Source organism: Suncus etruscus, chromosome 13 (assembly GCF_024139225.1).
Source record: "Suncus etruscus isolate mSunEtr1 chromosome 13, mSunEtr1.pri.cur, whole genome shotgun sequence".
NCBI classification, from domain to species: Eukaryota; Metazoa; Chordata; class Mammalia; order Eulipotyphla; family Soricidae; genus Suncus; species Suncus etruscus.
This window is the reverse complement of record NC_064860.1, coordinates 14307738-14335000: the sequence shown is the minus strand read 5'-3', so window position 1 is coordinate 14335000 and position 27263 is coordinate 14307738. Positions and strand designations below refer to the sequence as shown.

Genomic DNA, 27263 nt, shown 5'->3' with positions numbered 1-27263 from the left:
AGTGCATCTAAAAGCATATATGTTAACACTAATGTAAACTTTTTTTTTTTTGCAGTTCCAGATATTTTTACTAGTGGTTTCTTAAAGGTTTGGAGTCAAAGGAGCACTGTAAAAACAATGTTAGTGTGGCATCAACGAAGGGTTTTAAGAATGAATATTTACAACCCAATATAGCCAAGTAAAGATTAAAAAGTAAGCAGAAACCAAATATGGTTTTCGTCAAAGACTGGTCATTGAATATATCTAAAAATTGCTAAACCTAAATGATCATTAGTGAAACAAAAATCAAACACAACAGGGAGATATATTTCTTTCCAGTTAAGAAGGCTATTATAAGAAATAAGGAAAACAAGTGTTGATGAGGATTTGGTGAAGTTAGAACACTTGAATCCTGGGGATGAAAATGAGAAATGATACAGACACCCTGAAAAACAGTGTGATGTTCATCAAAAATTTTTTTAAAATAGAGACTAAAGAGAGAGCACTGGAGTTAAGGCACTTGCCTTTCATGTGACTAATTCAGCTCTATGCCCCATTACTCATACAGTTGGTCCCTGAGCTCGTCCAGGAGTGATCTCAGAGCACAGAGACAGGAATAAACCCTGAGTCCCACTGGGTGTGTGCCCTTTCCCAAATATACAAAAGAAAAAAAATTGAAAAACAGGACAATAAACCAACCATTCCACTTGTGGTTATATTAATAAAAGAACTTAGAAACTCGGAAAATATTTGCATGTTCATGTTTACAGGAATGTTATCTCTCACAACCAAAGTGTAAGAACAGCTCAAGACAGAAAAGTGCATATGCAAAATGTAAAGCTATACAAAGAATTATTATTGAACCTTGAAAAAGAAGAAATTCCAGCCCAGATACTATATAGGAAAGCTCTGAAGGCATAAGCTAGGTGAATAATTACTTATAATTTCACTTATACTCTGTTTTTTAAGCATTCAAATTCGAAGATACTGCAAGTAGTTTGGTTGTTAAGGATCTTGGAGCAAAAAGAAGGGATTTCCTGTTGAATTGGGGGTTGGGTTTCAGTTTGAAAAGCTAAAAAAGTTCTGCATCAAAGGACACAACGCAAGAAATGAACTTCATACCAATGAAGCATAAGCTGGTGAAAATTTGATTATGTATGTGTCACTGTCATTAAAGAGAGAGAAAAAAAATACTCACGGATTCCAGCCCAAGTCTTGTGGGTTCACATACAGAATACCAGCTCTGGAGACAGTGGCCGGGGTTGCAGTCCTTAAGTGATGGATCTCAAAGAGCAGCCTCATGGAGGATGTCAGGGCTATACGTTCATTGCTGGCCAAGGTCAGTACCTGGCAGGTAAGCATGGAGTCAAGAAGTCCTGTCCTTCAGGAGCAAATGCTATGGAAGCTTAGCAGCACACCAAATACCCCACCACTAAGGAAAACATGATAAACTACTAGCTTATTGTCTCTGTTCAACTGGAGTCTGAAGGAAGTTCTTAGTTCAGCACTGAGAACCAAAGTCACCACAAGGACTGGTGATGCCAATCTTAAAAGTATAGTGCAGCGACTCTTACTAAGCCACAAAGAAGGTATCTACACAGAGAGCTGTTTATATACACAGTTCTAAATATCACAAAAAAGAAAACTGCTTTTAGAACCTGACACACCACAAGGATCTGTTGTCGGAAATGGGTGTAAGTTTAAAGATGGCTGACCTGGAACTGGGAGAGAGATTAGGCAAAGTAAGACTGTTTTGCATACAGCCAATCTGATTCAAGCCCTGGAACCACAAAATGGTTCCCTGAGCACTGTCAGACTGGGTCATCGTCTGAGCACAGACTCACGAGTAGACTCTAAACACCACTGGGTGTAGCCTAGTTATACCCCAAAATGGACCGGAAACTTATGTTTATTGGTTTGTGAACAGTAATTCATTCACCAATACTTAAAGTATTACTCAACGTAATACTTGCTGTTATTCCGAAGAATCACAAATTCAATCTTATAGCAATGAGCATAAACTAACCTCTTTCCTACTCCTAACAACAGCACTCATGATATTGAAGCCATGTCTCCTAGTTCCACTATCTCGTTTGTGCTGGAAATGTTGTATTAACCTTGGCAATGTGCTTAGGAATACATTTACATTCAATCCTCACACCTTGGTGTCACTAATTAACAAACTAATTTTTTCGTTTCTTTGATTAGTCTATACTTCATCAAAGAAAAGATGTAAAAATTTCTGCTTAGTCTAAAAATGGGTTTGATAAATTTCTGGACTAAGATATAACTATTAAAAGGTGGCTTAACTAATTTTTTTTAGTTTTAAGTTTTATTATATGTATAGATGTTACATTTGAAACTGAACCTTATTTGAGTCTTTCCCCAATAGTGTGCAATACAATAACTCTGGAATGCAGCTTTATACTTTTTTATGCCTATGAGCATCATCACACCCAACAAGAAACTTCTAGTACTATTCCATGATCAAAGGAACCCCACTCACGAAAAGATGGTGCCAAAATTAAGGGTCTTACCCTGCTCACTAGTGCAGCTATATCACTGGTCTGACTCCTGATACTTATGGTCATTTTAACACCACCAGGTATGACCCCAACAAAAGACCCATTTACCCCATCCTCCCTTTCCTCTGGTAAGGTTACAACATTTCTTTTCTTCTTTAAAGTAATGATAGCATTGATAATTCATGCTCTGGTAGACCAAGTTACTACAATAATCACCACTAGGGCCTGGTGATTAAATTTATACAGGCAAGAAAAAAAGAATATTCAAATACTTTACAGTGAAAATAAAAGAATAACCAAAAAGTACTGTTTATCAAAATAAAACTCATACAAAACAAACTGTATTAATGACTAAAAAAACATCAGGGCTAGAGAGATAGCATGGAGGTAAGGCATTTGCCTTGCGTGTAGAAGGATGGTGGTTCGAATTCCAACATGCCATATGATCCCCCGATGCCTGCCAGGAGCAATTTCTGTGCATAGAGCCAGGAGTAACCCCTGAGCGCTGCTGAGTGTCACCCCCCCCAAAAAAAAAAGACTAAAAAAAATCAACTAGCATTTAACATCAATAAGTGACTGGAGAATTTGCTGGTGGTAGCAGGTCACCATAAAGGCTTCAGGCACACTATGAGAGTCCAACATGATGGGGCGCAGCCTGCCCAACCCCAAGTGCCACATACTACCCCTCTACTGCAGGTGCATCTTCTCTCCCAACCATGTGGTGGCCAAGTCCCATTTCTGGTATTTTGTGTCGCAGTTGAAGAAGATGAAGACTCATCTGGCAAGATCATCTACTGCAGTTAAGCAGTTCCACATGAGTATCGGGGAGCCCCAGGCTGGCAGTTGGCTACATCTTGGGGAGACTGACCTGTGCACTCTCTCCCCACAACCCAGGACTCCAAGGTCAAGTTCCTGCTACCCCCACTGGGTCCTGCAGTGCCAGCACAAACTATGCTTCGCCACCAAGAGGCCCAACTCCTTTTTCTGAGCTTCTGGGGCCTCAATAAACTCAGCAGTGTGTAAAAAAAAAAAAAAATTAATGGAACTCTTTTTTTTGAAGGGGAGATCAGAGCAGTGTTCAGGAGGGTCAATGGTGTCTCCTGGAGAATTTTTGACCAATCAGGTGAGTGCATTAAGAGGGGCATTGGTGGGCCCGGAGAGATAGCACAGCGGCCTTTGCCTTGCAAGCAGCCTATCCAGGACCAAAGGTGGTTGATTCGAATCCCGGTGTCCCATATGGTACCCCGAGCCTGCCAGGAGCTATTTCTGAGCAGACAGCCAGGAGTAACCCCTGAGCAATGCCAGGTATGCCCCCCCCAAAAAAAAACAAAAAAGAAAAAAAAAGAGGGGCATTGGTGGTGGGAAAATTGCACTGATGAAGGAGGTTGTTCTTTTTTATTTTTTATAACTAAAACCCAACTGCAAACATGTTTATAATCATGGTGCTTAAATAAAGATATTATTAAAAAAAATGGCAAGGGTAGTGGAAGTGGTGCTCCAATGCTAGGAATTAACCCAGCCACCCTGGCAGTTGTGGGGGGCTTAGAGAACAATACTCAGTAGTGCCTTGTGTAGAGGTCTCCAGTGCTGTACCCCCTATTGCTTGGGGTTCAATGTAGCACTAGGGATCAAAACAGGATCAGCCACATGCAAAGCATGTACATTAACCCCTGTCCTAACTCTGGTCGATGAATGGATTTCTTACCAATATATCACTGATAGATTCTGCAACTGTTATGCTTGAAGTTTAGTTCTGAGAAATTATTACCTTATTATCATCCATGACAGTATTTAGTGATTCAATCCACATGGGATCAATATCTCCATCAAGGACTATCCATTTTGGTCCATCATGCAGAAGATTTGCTTGTTCTCTCAGTATGGAAGAGAAGAGCCCTAGAAAGGAGGAAGGAAGCAATGTCTGCCAATGAAAACAATCATTAATAGTTGTTTAAAAAAGAAAAGGAATCAAAGTAAGTCCTAGATGGGGATATTGATCCCACTAGAGCATCTTTCAGGGCTCCTATGCATATATGTTTAATATCTATAGTCAGAATCCTACTATTCTTGGAAGCCTATAAGGAAACTGAGACTATACAGTTTCATGAGTTAAAAAAAACAAACATGTTTCTCATGTGCCTGAGCAATAGGGACATGGAGGAACCCTCCTTTCTCCAAACACACATATACACGCAGGTACAGCCCACTTAAAACCCTTAGGGCTTTTGCTCTAACTGTGTATCTAAGTATTGATCTAAGTATTGTATGAATTATAGCTCCTATTTAATAGTTGCCTGTTTTTTACTAAAATATTAAACTTCCTTTTTTTTTGGTTTTTGGACCACACCCGTTTGACGCTCAGGGGTTACTCCTGGCTATGCACTCAGAAGTCGCTCCTGTCTTGGGGGAACATATGGGACTCTGGGAGATCAAACCTCGGTCCGTCCTAGGTTAGCGCTGGCAAGGCAGACACCTTACCTCTAGCGCCATCGCGCAGGCCCCAAATATTAAACTTCTAAGAACAAACTTTAAAGTGTTTTATATTTATTTTATGTTAAGTTTTTCTGAAACAGAAACTTTAAGAAGTGTATTTATAAGGTCAAAGAGATAGCCCAAAGGGCTGAGTACCTACTTCACATGCAGAAAAACCTAGATTAAATTCCTGGCACTGCATGATTCCTCATGCATAATGAGCAGTGATCCCCACCCCAAAACACATACACCCAAGTTCTAAGGGAGGAATAGTTCCTGAGCACTGCTAGATGTGGACCCCAAAATCTCTCTCTCTGCCTCTCTCTGTCTGTCTCTGTCTCTGTCTCTGTCTCTGTCTGTCTGTCTATCTGCCTCTCTCTCTCTCTCTCCCTTCCTCCCTCCCTCCCTTCCTCCCTCCCTCCCTCCCTCTCCCTCTCCCTCTCTCTCTCCCTCTCCCTCCCTCCCTCCCTCCCTCTCTCTCTCTCTCTCTCTCTCTCTCTCTCTCTCTCTCTCTCTCTCTCTCTCTCAATGGTGTGTCCCCTGACCAGACACCTTACTAAAGCCAAGGAATAAACCATGCAGCTTTCTGCAAGGCTGCTTGCTGGTGGCAGGAACATAAGCACAAAGATCCCATGCTGGGAGAATTCTTGGATGTTTATTGAAAACCAAGGGCAGAGTGAATGGTTTACATAGATGCAGGGCAGAACACAGGAAAGGAGGTTAGTGAATGGAAGTGGGGGATAGAAGCAAACAGAGCTTGGGAGGACTCTCTGAGGAATGAAACACAGTGGAAAATGCAAGAAAACAGCCCCTGTGGAAAGCAAGTCCCGCACCAAGGAAATGATTCAAAAGGCTGGAGCAAATGCTTTGCATCAGGAGCCTCCATTTCTACCCACACCACCACATGGTTTCCCACACCCCCCACCCCATGCTCTGAAAGAACTCTTTGATTCCTTTGCAAAAATCACCAGCAGTACAGGCAAGAGGGGACGAGTTGGACTTAAACTGGTAATTATGTTGCTGCAACATAGATGGAACTTGAAGTTATTATGTTAAATGAAGTAAACCAAAAGGAGGAGGATAAATACAGGATGACATCACTTACATGTGGTATTTAGAATAACTGTGCTCAGAGGTTGCTTCCTGGCCGGTGCAGGAGATTATATGGGATGCCAGGGACTGAACCTAGGTCGGCTGCAGGCAACGCAAACAGTCTCCTTGCAGTGCAATAACCCTGCCCCCATAAATCACAATGGTTTAAGTAAAAATGAAAAACAAACAAACTGGTAATTATGGAGAAAACACATCTAGGAAGATAGGCTTTAACAGGAAAAGCTCATTGGATTCAAGAGAGGCTACATGTCAGATGTAAGAGGGAAAGTGGATTCAAGGATGCTTCGTTTGGAGTAAGAATGCAAAAGAGGTGTGCTTGTCTGCAAATACTCTCAGGATACAACACATCTCCTATTGACTCATTCCTTGCACCTAGATAGCTCCTACACCAATATACAATTCACTCAGTTCCTTGTTTTATGTCTTACGTAAATGTTCCCTGAGGCATTCAATGTTGGTTTCCCTCCTGGTAAAAGGATCCCTGATAACAAGAACCAAACCAGTTCTCATCATGAATCTGCCGAATGTCAATTACCACCTGAACTCTAGTTTTAGTTTCTAGACTTTAAATGCTAAAATCTGTCCTTTATTGGTGATCTGCTATTCTTTCCACAATGCCACCCATATACAGTAAATCCACAACTATGACTACAATGAGCTTGAACTGAGAAAGAACTGCATGGGGATAGAGTGAAAGGGATATTCTCAAAGGGCAAACAAAGAAAGTGTCTGCCTTGCTTATGGCTGTTCCAGGTTTGATCCTTGGCACTGCATAGGTCCAGAGTACCCCGAGGAATGGCTACTGAGCACAGCCAGGTAGTTAGCTCTGGGCATGACCTAAAAAGGGGGGAGGATTCTACTTGCCATCTTTCCATTCTCTGGTGGCATGATGTATGAAACCAAAGAGTTCATCTGTTGTCACAGCTTTAGGGTTTAGGTCATTCCAAACGGGTTTCTGTTTCATGTTAACATATGTTCGGTTCAGTGTTCTCAAAATCTGGAGAGGAAGAGAAGAGCTAAGAAAATGAACACTAAGGTCAAGCAAATTACAGAATGTCCAAGGGATCTCTCTTACTCACTGCATGTTTACTGCTATTCTGTGTTAGGATTGTGAAGGGGAAAGCTTTTTACTTATGTATTTTTCACCAACACCTTGAACAATGTAGCCATACAATCCCTTACAAGCAGCAGTCCGATTTATTCTTTGAATAAACTGAACTATTGTGTCAGTTGAGATTTGTAAATGTATGTGCAAAGTGTTCGTGTTATGGGGATTCATATGGTCTGTATTTTTCTCTTCTCAAAGTCTAGCGGCAACAGAACTGCTGCGATGGTGTTAACATGCTCACCCCAAGCTGGGTTTTCTAATAGAGAAGATCAAAGGTGATAATGTACTTTCCTAACACAGCCCCAGGTGTGGCCTGGGATATCTTTGAAACCATGAGCTACAGCAATGTGCATCAATGGGACACTGTCTTGCCTGGGCTGGTAGCGGGGGAGAAGATAGTGGGCAAAGGCCAGGTTGCAGTGGGGAAGTTGCTAAACATCAAATACATGGGCCAGTGTATCAACGGTGTGGAGACTGAGGCACCCTGACCTGAGGAATGACAGAAAAGTAGCTTGGGGAACAAGCTCTCACAAAATGTGAACGGACTGAGTTCACCTTAGTCCAAATAGCTCCTCCAACTACCCTTTCAACTTTCTCCACAAAGCCATGGTTTCTACTGGTTTGTTATTTTTCAACTTGATCTACACTGGGGATGTGAAGGACCGATGATTTTTTCCCTTCATATTGGCATAATCTGTTGCTAAATAACATGGTCCTCAGCTTCAGGGCCCTTGTGATAGCATTTTAAGAAAGTATTGAAGAAAATAGAACTATAAAGACTCAATGAAAGAAATTGAGGGCCTGAAGAATATTATTCTATTTTCAGAAGCCAGTAATATACTGAAAGTGATAAAATTTAATTTTATTCTTCCTTGAATCATGGTCCACACTTGAAACTTGTTCTAAAATATTATTATGTCTTATTGATTGATTGATTGATTGATTTATGGTTTTGGGTCACACCCAGCAGTGTTCAGGGGCTACTCCTGGCTCTATGCTCAGAAATCACTCCCCAGAAGGCTCGAGGGACCATATATGATGCCGGGATTCAAACCACCGTCCTTCTGCATGCAAGACAAATGCCCTACCATTGTGCTATCTCTCCAGTCCCTTAATTATCTATTTTAACATTTCAATCATAAACATTTCTCATTAGAAAATAACTTACATACCCCCCCCCTTTACAGGATTCCACTCTGGGTTCTGATCAATTATTGGCACCTTCTCTGTGCCATGGTCTGAAGTCTCTAGTGCTGGCTCTGGTTATTTTTAGTTACTGGCTACTGGCTCTCTGTTCCCCTGGCATCCAAAATGAAGATGCATACAGTTCCGTATGGCCAAATGTCAAATAACAGTGCCAGCACTGTCAGGGAGCCCCAACAAAATACAGCAGTGAACTAAAAAGCAGGATAATAATACCCAGGACTTATCAGCATTGTGCCAAGTAATCACACATGAGGCCCCTTACACAGCCCATAAGTACTTCAAGAAAATAGGGCTTTTTCCACCACCCCTTTCAGGCTTTTTTTTCATTCTACAGTGGCTGACTTTTATTTTATTTTAGTTTTTGGGTCACATCCGGCAGCTCTCAGGGGATATTCCTGGCTCTATGCTCTGAAATCACTCCTGACAGGCTCAGGTGACCATATGGTATTCTGGGATTCAAACCATCATCCTTCTGCATACAAGGCAAACACCCTACTGCTGTGCTATCTCTCTGGCTCCATACAGTGGCTGACTTTTGAGGATGCACCAAAGGAAAATATTTGGGTTGTTCCTAATGATATAGGAAAGACATCTTGGCAAAGATGAGGAAGCAGATTTAATAAACTCATCCATGCCTGAAAGTCATTTGCTCCACAATCTTTCACTATGTTTACTCTCATGAACATAAACTCAGATTCCAGAGTTGCAGGATAGGATGAGACATCCCTAAGTGCAGGAAGAGGATGCTAGGTATGGTCTATGGGAAGCTTAACCTTCCTCCATAGGAGAAAAATTACAGTTTTTCTATTGGAATAGAATGTCACTCTATTTGTTACTTTATTAACCTCCAATAAAAAGAAAAATAAGTGCCAACTGATCCAAGAGCAGTGGTAGAGATCCTGATTCTAACCTATCATTGTGATGAACTTCATTGAGTAGCTCAGAAAATAGGCCTAAACAACCCAAGCATTGCTTCCAAGGCTAAGTTTTAACAGGCAATTCATTATACCTTACTCTTTCCTGTGCCTGCATTTCCAACCACGAATACAGAGTGTCGCACAGCCAGTAGTTCTTCAAGCTGGACAACCTGCAGACCAAACAGTCAGTCACTCATTTCCTTCAATGAACTGATGATTTGTAAAGAATGAGCTATTTGTTTTTGCCTGATTCTTTCCTACAACCCAAGACAGCTCTTACTGACAATATAAAGTTATGGGAAAGTTCAAATTGACAACATGTGTCAAGCATGGCTTTGCCTGAATCTCCCAACACAGAGCAAGAAAGTGATGCTGGAGAAAAGCCATAACACAGAATCACTGACCCAGTGGAACTGGAATATGGAGGTACTGAGCACGTGGTAGAAATTACTGTTAAAATTAATAAATGTTTATGAAATATAAAAAAAAAACAGTACTTGGCCAGCCATCACCTATTAGTCAATAAGGTTTATACTTCATTGGTTACTATACCCATGTTGAGTCTATGAATACATGACCAATTAATAAACTTGGTATCTTCAAACGTGTAGGCATTTAGATACAGTACTTAAAGAAATGCACTAATGATTTTACTTCTAATTCTCTCTAAAATGGAGAGAAAAGAGCAAAATTAACTTTTGGTACATGTCACCAAAAATAAGTTAGGATTTAATTAAATCACACTTTTCATTTAAAAAACATGACTTCATTGTATCTGTGTTTTCTTCCTTCTACAAACTGGAATTTAAAATGGGTGGGTAGGAGGAAGAATTGGAAGATTGGTGTTGGGACTGTTGCACTGTTGAAGGGGGGTGTTCTTTACATGACTGAAACCCAACTACAATTATATTTGTAATCATGGTGTTTAAAGAAATTAAAAAATAAAATAAAAAAATTTCAACATACTCAATAAAATAAAATAATTGATTTATATTTACTGTAGTACAAATGATCACAGAAGAAAGCCTTAAATGATGTTAAGAGATAGAATTTAAGGTTACTTTACCTTATTCATGTTCTCAACATGAATAACACCCATAAACCAGAACAGCTGGAAACCATTGTACTACCTGACTGGTGACTTCATTCAATATCACTTAATAACAGTGATGCCTCTGGAGTAACAAGCTGAGGGGTGAGAAAAGAGTCTTTACTTTAAGAATGAAGTTCTCCTCAGGCTGCAAGTGAAGTTCTAGCATGGACTGTCTGACCATCTGTTCTAAGTGTGGCGCCCTCTTCCGTGGCACCGTCAGGGCTGGGAACAGGTCACCAACAAGGCCCAAAAACACTGGGATGTCATCCGTCACAATCTTGGGCATATTGAAGTCTCTTAATGCTCTCATAAGAACCTAAAATCGGGACAGAAAAGGCTCTCTATGATAGGTTTATACAAGACCTATCATATTAAGAATTATTAATTAATAATTCTATTATTTGTTCTATTATATAATTAATTGTATTAATTATAAATATATTGACTATATTAATTATAAATATGCTAATTATATTGATATTTAATGGTTAAAGACACTGAACCCTGAGTTATAAACAATATTCTCCAGGAGGATGGTGGTCTGCATTTTAACCATAGAGAGTTACTCACATGCTTACAAACTCACCATTCTAAATATGAAACAACTCTGCTTTGTTCACGTAAACAAGTCTGATTAAAGTTGGCACTTCCCTTCCCACCAATGAGATATGATTCAAAAAGGGGCCCTGTTTTGATTCATTTTTACACTCCAGGATATAGATGAACCAGACCTACCAGATAGATCATTCATGGGGAGTTCAGAGAATCTTAGCATGACTTTGACCTATTTTTAGTTTTTGTTTTCATTCGATATTGCTGAAAGTCTAATAGGGGTTTTGATATTAAATTTGATTTTAAATGCAGTAACTTAAACATCAGGATTGCATTTACTGTAAACTGTTAAGCATTTCAGTGTCCAACAAAAGAATAAATTTGTGCAAGGAATCCTGACACAATCAGAGTAAGAGAAAGAGAAAAAACTATTTGAAAAGTAAAAGATCACAAAATAAATGTCTTTCAACAAAAGGCCATAATGTGGTAATTATTGTTTCTTTCCAGGAGAGATAGTAGAATATTTCTTTAGTAATTCTGATAAACAGTGGAGTTAGATGACCATCTCTATTTTATTCTTCACACCTATCTCATGAAAAATGCATATCCTTTATTTAATTATATTTCATTATATTTTTCAGGATTACTATCTTAACTTCATTATTCAAAGTTTTCTTTCTTTTTTTATTGTAAGAATTTATTCAAGAGACAAAATTGATTAACATACTGAGGTAAACTGACATAACATAATATAGTAACATAACATAACATATAATTAATATAATATACATGTAAGTCAAAGAACATTTCTAAATAAAACACAATTTTTTTTATCATAATGACTTACATATCTTTCACAGTAGTATTTTAGGTACATATTAACATTGAATCAGGGGACTATCCATCACCTCCAGTGTTGTCCTCCCTTCATCCCTGTTCCCAAGCATATATCCCTTTCTTCCTCCTTTATCCCCCAGAATGCTAGTTTAACTAAAAGCATATATGTTAACACTAATGTAAACCATTTTTTTTTGCAGTTCCAGATATTTTTACTAGTGGTTTCTTAAAGGGTTAGAGTCAAAGGAACACTGTATTAACAATGTTAGAGTGGCATTTATCGTTTGCATGGGCCCACCAAATCATTATTCGAAGTTTTTAAAATGCTCCTCAGAAAAGTATCAGTAATTACTTATTTATGTACTTATCAACCATTGAGATAATTTGTGTCACTAATATGTCCAAAGTGCTTATAAAATCACATTTCCTTTGGAATCTTTGTACTTAAAATGTATAAGCTTCCAAGAAATGCCAGACCCCCAAACAGCTATTAGAGAGAGAGATGTTATATTTTTTAAAAGTCACCCACCCTCCAAGCATATACTTAGTTATCATGAAGTGGATTCACTACTCAATCAACAAAATTTCATTAAGACAGCAATACCTGGTCTTCTGGCCTATTTTTATCTCCACGTTTTAGGGATCCAGCTACCACCAAAACAGATTTAATAGCTCGAAGTCCCCAATCATAATGATCCTAAAAATGAAAGGATAGGCATATTTTCTCAGCAACTTTGTGAAAAGACTAGACACTCTTTCCAGAAGTAAAAGCCAAATGCTAAAACCAAGCAGGCGTCTATGATACAGTCCAGTCTGTTTTCTCTTGAGACTGTGATGACCACATCCTCAGTGTCTTCCCACTCCTTCTTTCCACAGCATTTTGTGTGGTATTGGCTCTGGACCCTTCTCCCTTGCTCTTTGCTCAATAAAAATGAGTTCAATCACTCCCATGTTTTGATCTCCAACCACAACACAGTTCTGTCAGTTCCCCTCACAGGCCTGCAGTTCTACCTCTGACATGTTCACACAGTTAATTTCTTGACTTCTTCACTGCTTGCATGCTTCAATGCAGCACTGGCACCTAATAGATTGTTAAAATTCAACGTCAAATCAGTATCTCACTGAGTTCCTCATATTTCTGTGACGATTCATCTAATAGGCTTTTACCTCTTGCAGGATAGAGCCCCTGCCTTACTCACTTTTGTAGTTGAGTCCAAGGACAGTTTTCAGTACACATATGTGGTTTGCTGACACAGGCTGAATTAACAGAGCCCCTTCTGCTAAATTCGACATTAACAACCCTCTCACAACTGTCACTCTACTCAACAGGTGGAAAGGTCACTAAACCACCTTAAGATTCAGGATAACCATCTATAAATAAGAATATCCATGTTACAAAGTTGTTATGGGAGCAAACTGAGTTTATGCCTTGTGGGCAGGGAAACAATATATACATGTATGAATGTGTCCTGTAATACATGAGTAGATAATAAGTTGACTTAGTAGGTCTTAACCATCATTTTATTGGTAGCAACACAGAATGAAAAATATTAGAGCATAGTTCAAGCAATAAAATCAGGAAGTAGTTGGTAAATAAAAAAATCTTCTATTGATTTCTATTGTGCAGGTATTGCAAGGCATGTGTACTATCAAGAGAAAAAGTGTTTTCACAATGGATCATGGGAAAAGTCATTGGCCAGTGACTGATGTAGAAGAAGATGGGACTTGGAGAAGGAAGAAATAATGAGGGGATAAACCAGAACTGGGAGACCAGTAAGAAAAGTTGGTAGGCAGAGGGTGAAGGACTTAGTCCTTGAGCTCAGCTCACAGGGGCAGATGTGGAAGAAAGTCAAGAAGATTTGGGAACTCTCCTAAACCTTTTCTATGCCAAAATAATTTTCAGCATTTTTTTTTCTATTCTTTGAGAAAAAAAAAAACAACTAATTCTTTTTCAACCCCTTTCTATAGCTTGGAAAGTGAAGTTATTGCTAAATAAGCAGTTCCCTGGTGGCCAAATTTTCCTCTGCTCCCATCACATTCATAACACTATCAAAGTTGGGGACCTCTTGCCCTGCTCTTTACTTTGCCCCAATCTTTCTTTTTATAACTGGCTACAGGTTCCTCCTCCCGCAGAGAGGATGAGAAAGAACTGAGCTCAAATCTTGTTCCCATCACTCATTAGCTGTGGGTTTAGGTGACATCAATAAGTTTATGCATTTGTAAAATGTAACAAAGAGAAGTAAAATCACAGACTCCTTGTAAAGATCTAACAAGATAACTCATTGTTTCCAGTCCATAAATATTGATCCCTTTTGTCTGTGAAACTCCAGTTTCTTTACAATTTCAATTTTCTTCAACTTTATTTTCACATAAACTCAATCTTCTAAGTAACTTCTTTGAAGTCAGAAATTTTAGCACTGGTTTTACTTGTTGTGTGTTTTATCTCCTTCCTGAGAAATAAACCTGTGATATGGATACAGTAAATTCTCAATGAATGTTTAACTATACTCCTGGGACTATTTAGAGTACAACTCCTGGGCTTAGTAACATGTTTCACTTATAATTAATTTTGGTTATAAAATTAAAATGGAAAACACTGTAGGAGAAAAGGATAGTACAAACAAGGAAAAGTTGAAAATTTAAATGTTCACAATTTATTATCTGGAGACAAATACTAAAAGTCATAATTTAAGTGTTTAACTCCTATGTAGCTGATCTCGCTTAATCCATGACAGTACATATGATCCCTCAAGAACTACCAAGAGTTTCCCATGAGCACAAAGCCAGGAATAAACCCTAAGAGCTAGTGAGTAGGACTCAAACTCCAAACTAATAATAACAATGCTAATAAGATTTAACATAAGGTAATGTGTCACTTTATATGTTCTTAAAACACATAGTATAATACAAAATTTATAATACATTAAACTATAGCTCCTACAATGTGGTATGGTGTTTTATTGCCTGACACCATTGTAAATGTGTTGCCATATTATTAAACATGACATGATTTCCCCCTAAAATGTAAATTCACACTAATCACATGATAACATGAATTTGTCTTTCAGATGACAAATTTCACTCACACAATAGGTCATTCTAAGTGATTGTGTTTAGCAGCACAAGTAGCTGTGTAGCTCTAGTAATGATATTTTAAACTTTCTTCTGGGAACAATTACAAAGGAAAAGTACGGAAAGGTCACCTAAAGACCGAAGTCAAAAAAAATGACCACGACACTAATGTTTAAAAATAGTAATGCTGATACCTATGGAAATTTTGTGGCATATCAGTTGCTTCAAAGGACAGTTAAGGGACTCTAATGACTGTAAAGAAAAGAATATATGAGTTTGACCCACTTCAGAGATAAGAAGCAGTGGAGCAAAAAGTTAGAGGGAAAAAAAAATAATGCCAAGTCAATCCTGTCACATTTGAAGATTTACAACAAAATGATAACACAAAATTACATTCTTGGAACTTAGTTTCACCTTACTCTTAAAATTCTAATTTTGTCTGTGTGTGTGTGTGTGTGTGTGTGTGTGTGTGTGTGTGTGTGTTTTCGACCTCATCTGGTAGTACTCAGGGCTTACTCCTGGCTCTGCACTCAGGGATCCCTCCTGGCGGGGCTCTGAGGATCACATGGAATGCTGGAATTGAACCAGGGTCGGCCATATGCAAGGCGAGCACCCTACCTGCTGTACAGTCTCCCTGATCCCAAGAAGTGAGTATTTTTAGCAAGAAAAGGAGGTATAATTTCAGTTTTAATGATAAAGAAAGTCACTAAGCCATTGATAAAAAACTGTACAAATTAAACATGAGACCTAAGATATGTCCAGTTTAAGTAAAAATGCATCATGTTATCAGGAAGATGCAAATTAAAACAACAATAAGGTGCCATCTCATGCCACAGAGACTGGCACACATCACAAAGAACAAGAACAATCAGTGCTGGTGGGGATGTGGGGAGAAAGGAGCTCTCATTTATGGCTAATAGTAATGCAGTCTAGTACAGCCTTTATAGAAAACAATATGGAGATTCTTCAAGAAACTGGACATGGATCCCATATGATCCAGTCATACCATTCCTAGGAATATACCCTAGGAACACAAAAAAGCAATACAAAAATGCCTTCTGCACACCTATATACATTGCAGTGTTATTTATAATAGACAGAATCTGGAAACAACCCAGATGCCTGACAATAGATGAGTGGCTAAAGAAACATTTAATATACACAATGGAATATTATGCAACTGCCTGGTAAAATGAAGTCATAAAATTTTCCTATACATGGATGAACACGGAATCTATTATGCTGAGTGAGAGTGAAATAAATCAGAAGGAGAGAGAATAGACACAGAATAGACTCACTCATCTATGGGATTTAAGAAAAATAAAAGATATTACTGTAATAATATCCAGAGACAATAGAGTTGAGGGCTAGAAGGACCAGCTCACGATATGAAGTTTACCACAAAGAGTGGTGAGTGCAGTTAGAGAAATAACTACACTGACAACTATCATGACAATGGTAGTGAGCGAGAGAAATAGAATGCCTGTCTGGAATACAAGGCAGAGGGTGAAGAAGGAAAGAAATGGAAGCATTGGTGATGGGAATGTTGCTCTGATGAAAGGGGTGTCCATTTTTTATGACTGAAACCCTACTACCAACATGTTTGTAGTTATGGTAATTAAATAAAGATATTAATTTAAAATATATATATATATATAAATTTTCCAAACTTTTATGAGAAACAAATTTTTTTTCTAAATTCCTAGTAGTCCCACCAAGAAAAAGTCTAATATCTGAGAAAAGGCATCACTGAAGACCCTTACCTGCTTGGATAGCAGCTCCCTGCACAGAGTGTACAAAGTGATGAACTTTCGAGATAAGGAACGTGCATCCACAAAGCCTTCTGCCACGAGCATGATTTCACAGATGAGCTCAGTGTCAGGGGCCACCATGGCACAGGGCCTGAAGAGGAAATATTATCTTTGGGTTTAAAGTGGATTAAGGTAATTAGTACAAATGCTGGAATCAAGTGATGGATAGATACATAGACTGACATACTAGGAACTTTTCTCATGGGGTCACATGTCCTCTGTAAGTCACCCCTAATAAGACTCCTCAGTCATGGACAGTTACAGGACACCCAGAAAGTCCAGCAGTTACAGGACACCCAGAAAGCAATGACATCCCAAAGGGGCAGGTGGCTGCATAGGGTGGAAGATGAAGCCAGCCCTGTGGGTACATCTGGGAAATTTCTAGTGTGCAGGAGGACAGCAGAAAAGATGAGCCTGGAGGTTTGTGCTAGAGGCCAGACCTGAACCATGGCCTGTATGAGCTGGGCAAGCAGTTAACAAATGGGTGTCCATTTATGAACACAATTATGATACTATTATGCTGAGCAAAATAAGTCAGAGGGAGAGAAACAGATACAGAATAGTACCACTCATCTGTGGTATTTAAGAAAGATAAAAGATATCATATTATAATACTCAAAGACAATAGAGATGAGGGCTGGAAGGACAAATCACAACATGTAGCTTACTACAAAGAGTGGTAAATGAAGTTAGAAAATAACTACACCAACAGGTATCATGACAATGGTAGTGAGTGAGAGAAGTAGAATGCCTTTCTTGAATATAAGCAGGAGGAGGGAGATGAAAGATGGGGGGCATTAGTAGTGGGAAGGTTGCACTAGTGAAGGGGGGTGTTCTTTTTATGACTGAAACCCAACTACAAACATGTTTGCAATCATGGTGCTTAAATAAAGATATTATTAAAAATAAAACAAAAACAAATGGGTGTTCAGAAAACTACAGTTGTTGAATGTGGAACTAACATTTCCATCAAGGCTAATTTTAAAGAGAGGTAGAGGAAGAAGGCAGGAGAGGTAGAGGAGGAGTGAGAAGCCAGAAAGTTGAATCTTAAATGATCAAGCCTTACCAAAATATGATCTTCAAGCTCTCTTTTTTTTGGAAAGAGGATTCCAAAAGGTCCTCCCTAGGTCAACTGCATTAACAGCTACAACAGGGAAAACTTCCACTCAACTAAAGGCTAGTGCAAAGGAGAAGACAGAGGAAAACCAGGACTGAATGAGGACAACAATGTCCTTGACTTTGTGAATGACACATTCCAATAATATCCACACACCAGCTTTTGTCCATATAATGATTATCTACTTCATGCTTCATAATTTTCCACTCCAAACATTTCCCCTAGGATCCTTCAGGATCAATTTTACTAAGGGCTTCTGTCAAAGCTGGCCTCACATTTTCTTCATACTATCCATGCTTTTCCCCATGCTGTAAGTAAAAGTGAAGTGGGAAAAGGAGGAAAAGCTCTTATATTTACTTACTATTGATAGTAACATTGAAAACTAATATTAACTGAGCACTTTCTTCATGCCGTACAGATTTGCTAAAGCTTTTCCTGCACCTTCTCCCTTTATTCTCATTGAATTAATTCACCGGGAGGTGGAAGCTCTTCCTGTCTGTTTTTATGGGGGGCAGAGCTCTGCTCTAAAAAATCCAGCATATTCTCAAAAGTGGTGGTCACTTGCCAGGGTCACTACATTGCCTCCTCTGGGAAAGAGGACTTTCATCATCTCAGTTACCCTTAAGGCTTTACATTGAAACATACATGAAACTGTATTTAGATAAGCCAGATTTATGAAAAATTTACAAAATAATTTCAGCATTCAGAAGTAAAAAAAAAAAAAGCTGAAGAGTGACATGAAGCTAAAAAAAAATAAGAAAACTTAGTGAGGGGTTGAAAATATTCTAAGCCCTGGACGTAGTTATACTGTCAAAACCTAAAAACTGAACAGATGCATTCCACTAGACACCCTGGTATCAGAATAAAAGTGATTTAAAATATGTGTTATTGTGTGGTTGATGTCTTTATTGCTGTGGTGCTTTTCGAGTTTTTTGTTTGATATTTTTTGAATTTTTTTTAGTATTGTTGTTAGGTTTCTCCCTTTCCCCCTATCTTCTCTTAAACTGATATTTATAGCCTCTAGAAGGACTTCCCCCATTTTATGCTTGTTTGATTTTTGCCCCATTTTATTTTATTTTATTTTCAAACAGAACCACATAATTTGAACTATCTTATCTCGCCTCACAAATTGAGGGGGAAATAATGGAGGGTACCAAGATTCCTAATTCACTTTGGTCACAATAAAAATAATTTTAAAAAAACTATTAAATTTAAAAGATAAAATGAGAGTTAAATAACCCTTAATTCTCTCAACTCAAAAAACAGTAATGATAAAAGAGACTAGATAAACATTATAATAAACATTTCTGTTGTATGCTATGCTTTCTTCTTCCTTGTTTTATGTATTGACCAAATATTCCATACTGTGAAACAATTAGATTTGTAATATAAATCTCAAAGAGAGATCATATACTCAAATATGCCTTTTCAGTCATGACTTTGAGTCCTGCTTCATACGATGAAGTAGCTTATTTTATTGACAGTTACACTTTCTAAAGAGGTCTCCCTCCACCCAAACAATTCAAAGATTTAAATCGAGATTCTCAGACACAGAACAAATCATGTAACAGAGCAGACCAGCAACATTAGGGGGCATGAGCGCTCCAGATGCAAAGCAACAATCTAATACTTGCCTGAAAAGAGCTTTGAGATTTTCTGGTAACTCGGTTCGGCCAGCATATCCTGGGTTCATAGTAATAAATATTCCGATTGACGGCTTCAATGTGATAGCTTCTCCCAGAAATACAAATCTACCATAAAAAAAATGTTGATGGGATTAAATGTGTTCACTGAATGTGAATGCATGCTGACAAATGCAAGCCGCTGCAAAATGCAAGCTATTATTAGGAAGCTGTTTATTTTGCGTAATTATCCTTTAAAATTCATAAGCATTGTTATTTTGAATATCTTGAAGTTTGTTAAAAATATCCCTTTCCCCCAAAGGACTCATAATCCAGGAAGTTTTCATTTACACTTCAGAAAGAAAAAAAAAAGCCCTGACTTCTTTAACAGTTGATGAATGCTGATACCCCTGGGCCTCATTGTGGCTTGGTAGGACTCTGTATGAACATATCTCTATGCCAGTGGTTCTCAAATAGTGGGGCGCGCCCGCCAAGGGGGGCGCGAGGCTCCATAAAGGGGGACGCGTCTGACCTCAGCAAACACTGTCATAACAAACTAAGCCCCGTATTTATGTCTCTGTACGTCTCTGGAGCTGAGAGTTGCTGTGTCCTGCTTCCAACCCCGCTTCGAAAAGCTAGGCATTGCAAAACGTGCTCATTGTAGCCATTAATCCAGACACCACCTCTGATTTAAAAAAATCAGCTCAGATTACTTTATGTATTTTTGTTTTGCAGGTTAAAGTTTTTTTAAATAAAGATACTATTTACAGTTGTGCGGGGGGCGCAAAAAGTTTTCTTCTTCCTGGGGGGGGGGGGCATGGCAGAAAAGAATTGAGAAGCACTGCTCTATGCTGAGAAATGGATTCCTTGTTGAGTCTGCCCATTTGCTCACCGTTCCTTTCTTCCTCCTTCCTCTTATTCAACAAATATTTACTGATTAGCACTGAGATCTAGAATAAACTGGTGGTTCCAAGGGTCAGCTCTGGATCCAGCCTGGAGTATTCACTTTGAGAGCAAATGCATCATTTTAGAATTTTCAAACCCTCTGAGAAACCATCTGAGAAAAACAATTTGGGGGCACTGGTTGGGGATAATCCAATTACCTCCTTAATTGGCTTAGGGTGAGGACTTAACTAACATAGTGAGCACACACATGTGCAGAAACGTACACACCGAAATTCTGCAGCATAGTAAATCCCTAAGCAATGTTAGTTATGATTGGTGCTCTGATGAAGGCAGTGAAAAAGCAAAGGTTTCCAGAAAGACTTGCAAATTCCAACTTAGACTACTGACTGATTCCAAGGCAAAGGTATGGTTAGGGGCAATAGGAATCAAACAGAAATACAAGAAGAAAGTGACTGTCAGAGGTTGGCAAGTGAGATGAAGGATAAGGCTTTCTCTGGTTGGTAAAGGGGAGAGCTAACATAATGAAGAGCTTTCAGATGAGGAGAAGGGAGACAGTCAATGTTTAGGACTCTGAGTTTCCTAAAAAAAATTACTAGATAACTAAGAGAAGAGTGATTGGGAACGCTCAAGGTAAAAGTGGGATCATCTTCATCCCTGAACTGTGAGTGAGGCAAGCAGCTCTGGGAGAAGTGGACACTGCAGTCCAGCAACCAGCACCTTCATAGGGACCAAGCCAGAAGCATGAATCTCAGAGTTACAGCCATGAGCTGCTGGGAGACTTTGTGGTTGGGACCTGCTCTTATCTCTTATATTTTCAGACCTAGAGAAAATTAAATAACTCATTAAATGATGAAATATTGCCCTGGAAAATGAAATAGCAAGAACTCCGATAAGAAAATCCACATGTACAGATGTAGAGTGAGGATAACATGGAAATGTATTGTGGGAGTTTTTCAGAAACTCTTGCATGAAACAGAATCTCCATAAGGAAGTCCACTAAGGACAGCTAGGTGACATAAATATAAGACTGATGTCAAATAAGGCTTTAACTAAAATAAGATTTTGAGCCTAGAGCTCAAAAGAGGAAAGAACTTGACTTCTTTAGCACGGCACCAGAATAAGGGCAGGTATGCCAATTGACATCTGGTGGCAGGAGAGTGATATCTCCAAGCCATATGGTCAAAGGACAGAGATTTTCTAGAAGGTGGAAATATCCAAATTTATCTACAATAACTAGAAATTTATATAGTAGATTCTGAGTTCTAATGGACCAGATAAATCTCTCCCTAGTTGTAAAACAAAAGTTCTTATGGATAAGAGAGCTAAGTGAGCAAAATAAATACAGAAGAGTAGACCAAATACATGAGATTTCATCGCATCGGTGATACAAATATGAAACAAAAGCCACACATGTCCACTACAATACTTAATTCTCAAAGTAGGTCATCTAGCTCTGGGTGGCAGTTATAATTAGTTTTGATGACATGTGATTGGCTTGGGAAGTATTTGAAAAAACACTTGGGACAAAGTAACTAGAAGAATGGGAGGGAGTGATCTACTGGGATGGGAAAGTTAACAGAGCAAAAAAGGGAACTCTTGTTGTGGATGAGTGTAGTGTCAGGCCTCGGACACTTCAGTGGTCTTGAGTTGCCCCCCCACAGGCAGCCCCAGGAAAGTGTAGATGTGAAGAGAAAGATTATCTGGGCATTAGGAGCCAAGTCATACAAGGTACTGAAAGCAATTTGTCTGGATGAAAAAAACTGAGTAGAGAGAAGAATCCAATGGCTGAACCCTGTGATATCAAAATAGAAGGTCAGAAAATACTAGTGATAAAAAAGATCTGTAATACTAATATTGTGTGTAACACATGTTTGAAACTGGACATACTTCCCATGCACTCTCCACAGCCCTGGAAGGAGGTACTGTATGCTCCCCTGGCCCCATTGCAGAGGAGAAGAAACCAGCAAGGAACAATCAGGAGGAAAGGAGAAAGCCAGGAAGGTGGATGTCTTGGAGTCAACAGGTGGAAAGCGTTGCACAAAAGAGAGGAGCCAACTTCATCAAGTGCTGCTGGCAGGTCACAGAAGATGAGGCTGGAGAACCTCTTACTAGATTTAAGCATTAAAGAGGGTGCTCATTTAAAATAAAAATGTTGGGGACGGAGTGATAGCACAATGGTAGAGCGTTTGCCTTGCACGCGGCTAACCCAAGATGGACGCGGGTTCAATCCCAGACTTCCTATATGGTCTCCCAAGCCAGGAGCAATTTCTGAGTGCAGAACCAGGAGTAACCTCTGAGCGCTGCCAGGTATGATGCAAAAACCAAATAAATAAATAAAAATGTTAAATTTTGTAATTTAATATAATGTAAGATGCTTCTATTGTAGTCAGTACTTAAAAACCATTACTATATAGGGGGCCAGAGGAATAGCACAGTGGGTAGGCCTTGCACATGGCCAACCCGGGTTCGATCCCTAATATTTCATATGGTCTCCTGAGTACTGCCTCGTGTGATTCCTGAGCACAGAGCCAGGAGTAATCTCTGAACCCCAGTGGGTATGGCCCAAAAAAACAAAAAAAAAAGTTAAACATTGTAATTTTATGTAATGTAATGTGCTTCTTTTGTATCTAGTACTTAAAAACCATTATTTCCAGGAATATATAGTATTCCTTAAAAAAACTTTTCTTGGGCCCGGAGAGATAGCACAGCGGCGTTTGCCTTGCAAGCAGCCGATCCAGGACCAAAGGTGGTTGGTTCGAATCCCGGTGTCCCATATGGTCCCCCGTGCCTGCCAGGAGCTATTTCTGAGCAGACAGCCAGGAGTAACCCCTGAGCACCGCTGGGTGTGGCCCAAAAACCAAAAAAAAAAAACAAAAACAAAAAAATACTTTTCTTTTCTTTTCTTTTTTTTTTTTTGATTTTACTATTTTTATTTGTGCTGGAGGGAAGTTATTGTTTCAAGTAACAGCAATAGTAAACATACTGAAGTTCTTGTTTGTGACAATTATATACCTACAGATTGTTACAAATACTACCCGTCATAGTTAATAATAAATTAATATGCATTTATCAACATAGGAAAAATTTTACCTTGCTGCAAAATTAATTCTAACAAATAATTCTCTGGGCTTCAATCATTTGCAAAATGATCAAAGCAAGGAGGGGGCTGCCGGGATGCTCAGCTAAAAAAAACTTTTCAAAATTAAAATAATAATACTTTTTCAAAAGTAAACAGTTTTTCTTCTTTGATCCATTTTACAAATGGGAGAGAGAGAAGGAGCAAGAAAGAAAGAGAGAAGGAGTGAGAGAGGGAGAGAAAAAGAGCAATACACTCTGAGGTAAAGTTGATTGCATTGCTCCATGTTACTCTTTTGATGCATAATAGAGAAAAGGTCCCATTCCACTCACCTCTCTTTCCTGTTTCTGATGGCATCATGTATCATTTTCACCTGTACTGCTACCACAGAGAGAACTTCAATAGAAATTCTATTGAACTCATCAAAGCAGCCCCAAGCTCCTGTCTGCACCAGTCCCTTATAGATGTTTCCTATGGACTAAATGATGAAGGAGTAAGGCATCAAGAAGGTAACAGAAGGGGGCTTATTGCTATTGTTGCAAATCTTTTCAAATCTGGAGTAATGATATCAGACCAAGGCATTTATTTTTTACACTGAAAACTGACTTACCCTGTAGTCCATTTGCTCTGAACAATTGAATACATAGACCATCATGCCGAGCGCACGTCCAAGATCTTTGGTGGTTTCCGTTTTCCCAGTTCCAGCTGGGCCAGCTGGAGCCCCGCTCATAGTGAGGTGCAGTGACTGAGTTAAAGTAATGTAGCACCTTTGAGCAATAGAAAATACACACAATATGAGATTTCTAAAACACAACAAACACAACCTAGTTATTATTTTTTTTTGGTAATTACTTTATCTAAGTACTATGGTTACAAAATTGTTTATGAGTGAGTTTCAGCCATACAGTATACAACACTCTTTACTAATGCATGTTTTCTGCCAATGATGTCCCCAGTTTCCTTCTCCCATGCACCCCTACCTGTCAACAGGGCAGGCATTTTACTTCTCTCTCTCTCTCCTTTTTAGCACTGTAATTTGTACTACTGTTAAAAAGGGGTTCATGCATATCATGATAGCACAACTGGTAGGGTGTTTTCCTTGCACTTGGCTGACCCTGGTTTAATTCCCTGCATCCCCTATGGCCCCCCAAACCTGCCAGGAATAATTTCTGAGTGCAGAGACAGGAGTAACCTCTAAGTATCACTGAGTGTGATCCAAAAACAAAAACAAAATATAAGGATTCGCCTATGACTTGTTTATGGTGGAGAGTCAGAATAAACTCTCCAGATATGTAAAAGTAGCAAGGCAGAGAACCTGGGAGGGCATGGTACTCAGCTCATGCTATGCAGGTTTAGTGCCTGGTACAATCCTGGTGGCACTGCATTAGAGGATCCCCAATCATAAGAAATGTATAACCTTCGTAGGGTGTGAAACCACCCCAGCAAACACAATAGCTAAAATGTGCTCAAGTGTTACAGTTAATGTGTGTGACCCTCGGCAAGCATATATGCAAGTACCACAACCAACTGCTGCAGTGACTGTCATCACAGCAAAACATGAGAGGAGGAATGGGGAAATGGATCCATATATTTAAAAGCAACTAAGAGGGGCTGGTTAGGGGCTTGCATTGCATGCTGCCAACCTTGGTTCAGATCTCTGGCACTACATGATAGTCCTGAGCTCTGCCAGGAAACAATACTGATCCTGAGCACAGAGTCAGGAATAACCCTGAACACTTTTGGGTGTGGTTCCAGCCCTTATCTTTAAATAAAATATAAAGTTAAATGCATTGTTTAACTGTCCCATTTCTCAAGAATGTGTTTAAATATATTTTCCCCTGGAATTATGAGGCATCAATCCTATTAACATGGCAAGCTACACCTCAAACTATAGTTTAGAAAAATGAAGTGAATTCTTGCATTTCCTTCATTAATAAAGTGCATTAATTGCATTAATAAATTAAACACTGTCTGCTTAGGATCCTACCTAATGAATACATTAAGTGATCAGATATGTTAATATATATGTCAAAGTGCATGCAAAAATATGGTTTATTTCATTGTACAAGGAAAATAAAATGCCAAGCTATTATTATATTGAAATTATTTTAGAAATTCACCCAATGGCAATCTATTATATTAAATTTATTTTAGAAATGTATCCTATGTAACATTGGATATTAAGGTTGTGACAATATTTGTTTTTGCAGAAAGATTTAATCTGAGAAAAATTGTGCTAGACAGAACACTTTTAAATGAAGGAAAACTATTGCCTACCTAAGTTAATTCAGCCCTTTCCCTCATCTGATATGGGTGGACAGTTCTATCCTCCCAGTTTCACCTTGTCCCAAGCCACCCTCCTCAGATCCAGGAGAATGATAGGATCATCCTCTGGTTTTTCAGAAGCATAGAGCTTTGCGATACTCCACAAAAACATGTTAGGGACTCCTGTTGTAGACCCACAGCTTTGGAATGGCTTGACTCCATCGTGCAAATAATACTTAGTAATAGCTACAATCACCCACTCCTCCCAAAAACTTCACAAAGAAATGGTAAGAAAACATAGAACCTTGAGTTATAGTTGGAGGAGAGGAAGAACCAATCACATTTTACGTTTTCCTGTTACCTTCACACGAAACTCCAAGTAGATAAAAGTAGATAAGTAGATAAAAACAAAATTGGGTTGGGGTGGCTCTTGCAACAGGAAGGAAGCAAAAGTCATCTGAGTCCCTCAGAAAACTTCTGCGAGGTGGAGGGTATAAATAAGAAAACTCATCCTCAAACCACAGCAGCTATACTAGGAAACAGTGTAAAATCCCACCAAGCTTTATGGATAAACAGTAATTCAGTACATAACTGAATTATGTACATAAATCATTCAAGAGAATGATGACAAAACACTACGTTAAGTTAATAATTTCATTCATGTCAATGGACTAAACACAGCAATCAAGAGACACATAGTAGCAGGGTACATCATAAAACTGAACCCAACCTTCCATTGCCAAGAAGGGACACACTATTTGAATAGGCAGGGAAAATACAATCTCAAAGTCAAATACAATATTTCAAGAAAAGAATTTCTTTTAAAATGCTGAGGTGGTCATATTTATATCAGACTACATAGATAATAAGTTAAAAAATTATAAAGGAGGCGTCTGCCATGCAAGCACTAGCCTAGGATGGATTTCAGTTTGATTCCTCCCCGCTGCATCCCATATGGTCCTACCAAGCCAGGAGCAATTTCTGAGTGCATAGCCAGGAGTAACCCTTGAGTGTCAATGGGTGTGGTCCAAAAACAAACAAACAAACAAAACAAAAACTTATAAAGGACAGGAATGGCCTTTTCTTAATGATCAAGGAATATATATGTTTATATATTTATATACATATATTCACACCAGGAAGAACCCCACACTCCTAACCATGTATACAGCTAATGAGGGACCATCAAAGATACTAAAAGCAACCCAATAGTAGTTGGTGACTTAGACACCATGCTTTCATTTCTGGATATGTCAACTAGAGTAAAACTCAACAAGAAAACACTGATTTTGTAGAAAAAAATGGAAAGGATATAGTTATCAAACATTTATAGGGCTCTATATCCACAAGGCGCTGAGTATATATTTTTCTCCAGTGCATTCCATATTCTCTAAAATGACCACATGCTGGGTCATAAACATATCTCCATAAAATCAAGGAGACATATATTACATAATCTCTCTTTTGAGACCACAATGCTTTGGAAATGGAAGTTAATCACAGTAAGAAACAAGAAAAAAAATTGAAACACTTTGAAATCAAACAATTCACTACAGCTTCAGCAGCTAGAAAAGGGCCAATAAAAGAAATAG

General features: G+C 38.8%; 1 protein-coding gene across 1 annotated transcript in view; it reads right to left on the bottom strand.

The window, feature by feature from the left end:
• Nucleotides 1–27263, bottom strand: part of DNAH11 (dynein axonemal heavy chain 11) — a 331898-nt gene that overhangs the window by 167044 nt on the left and 137591 nt on the right. The window contains 10 exon segments of the mRNA XM_049785980.1: nucleotides 1178–1326; nucleotides 4273–4400; nucleotides 6927–7086; nucleotides 9413–9490; nucleotides 10535–10729; nucleotides 12407–12499; nucleotides 16638–16776; nucleotides 19437–19553; nucleotides 23739–23884; nucleotides 24017–24173. Of these exon segments, the coding sequence (XP_049641937.1) occupies nucleotides 1178–1326; nucleotides 4273–4400; nucleotides 6927–7086; nucleotides 9413–9490; nucleotides 10535–10729; nucleotides 12407–12499; nucleotides 16638–16776; nucleotides 19437–19553; nucleotides 23739–23884; nucleotides 24017–24173 (1362 nt within the window).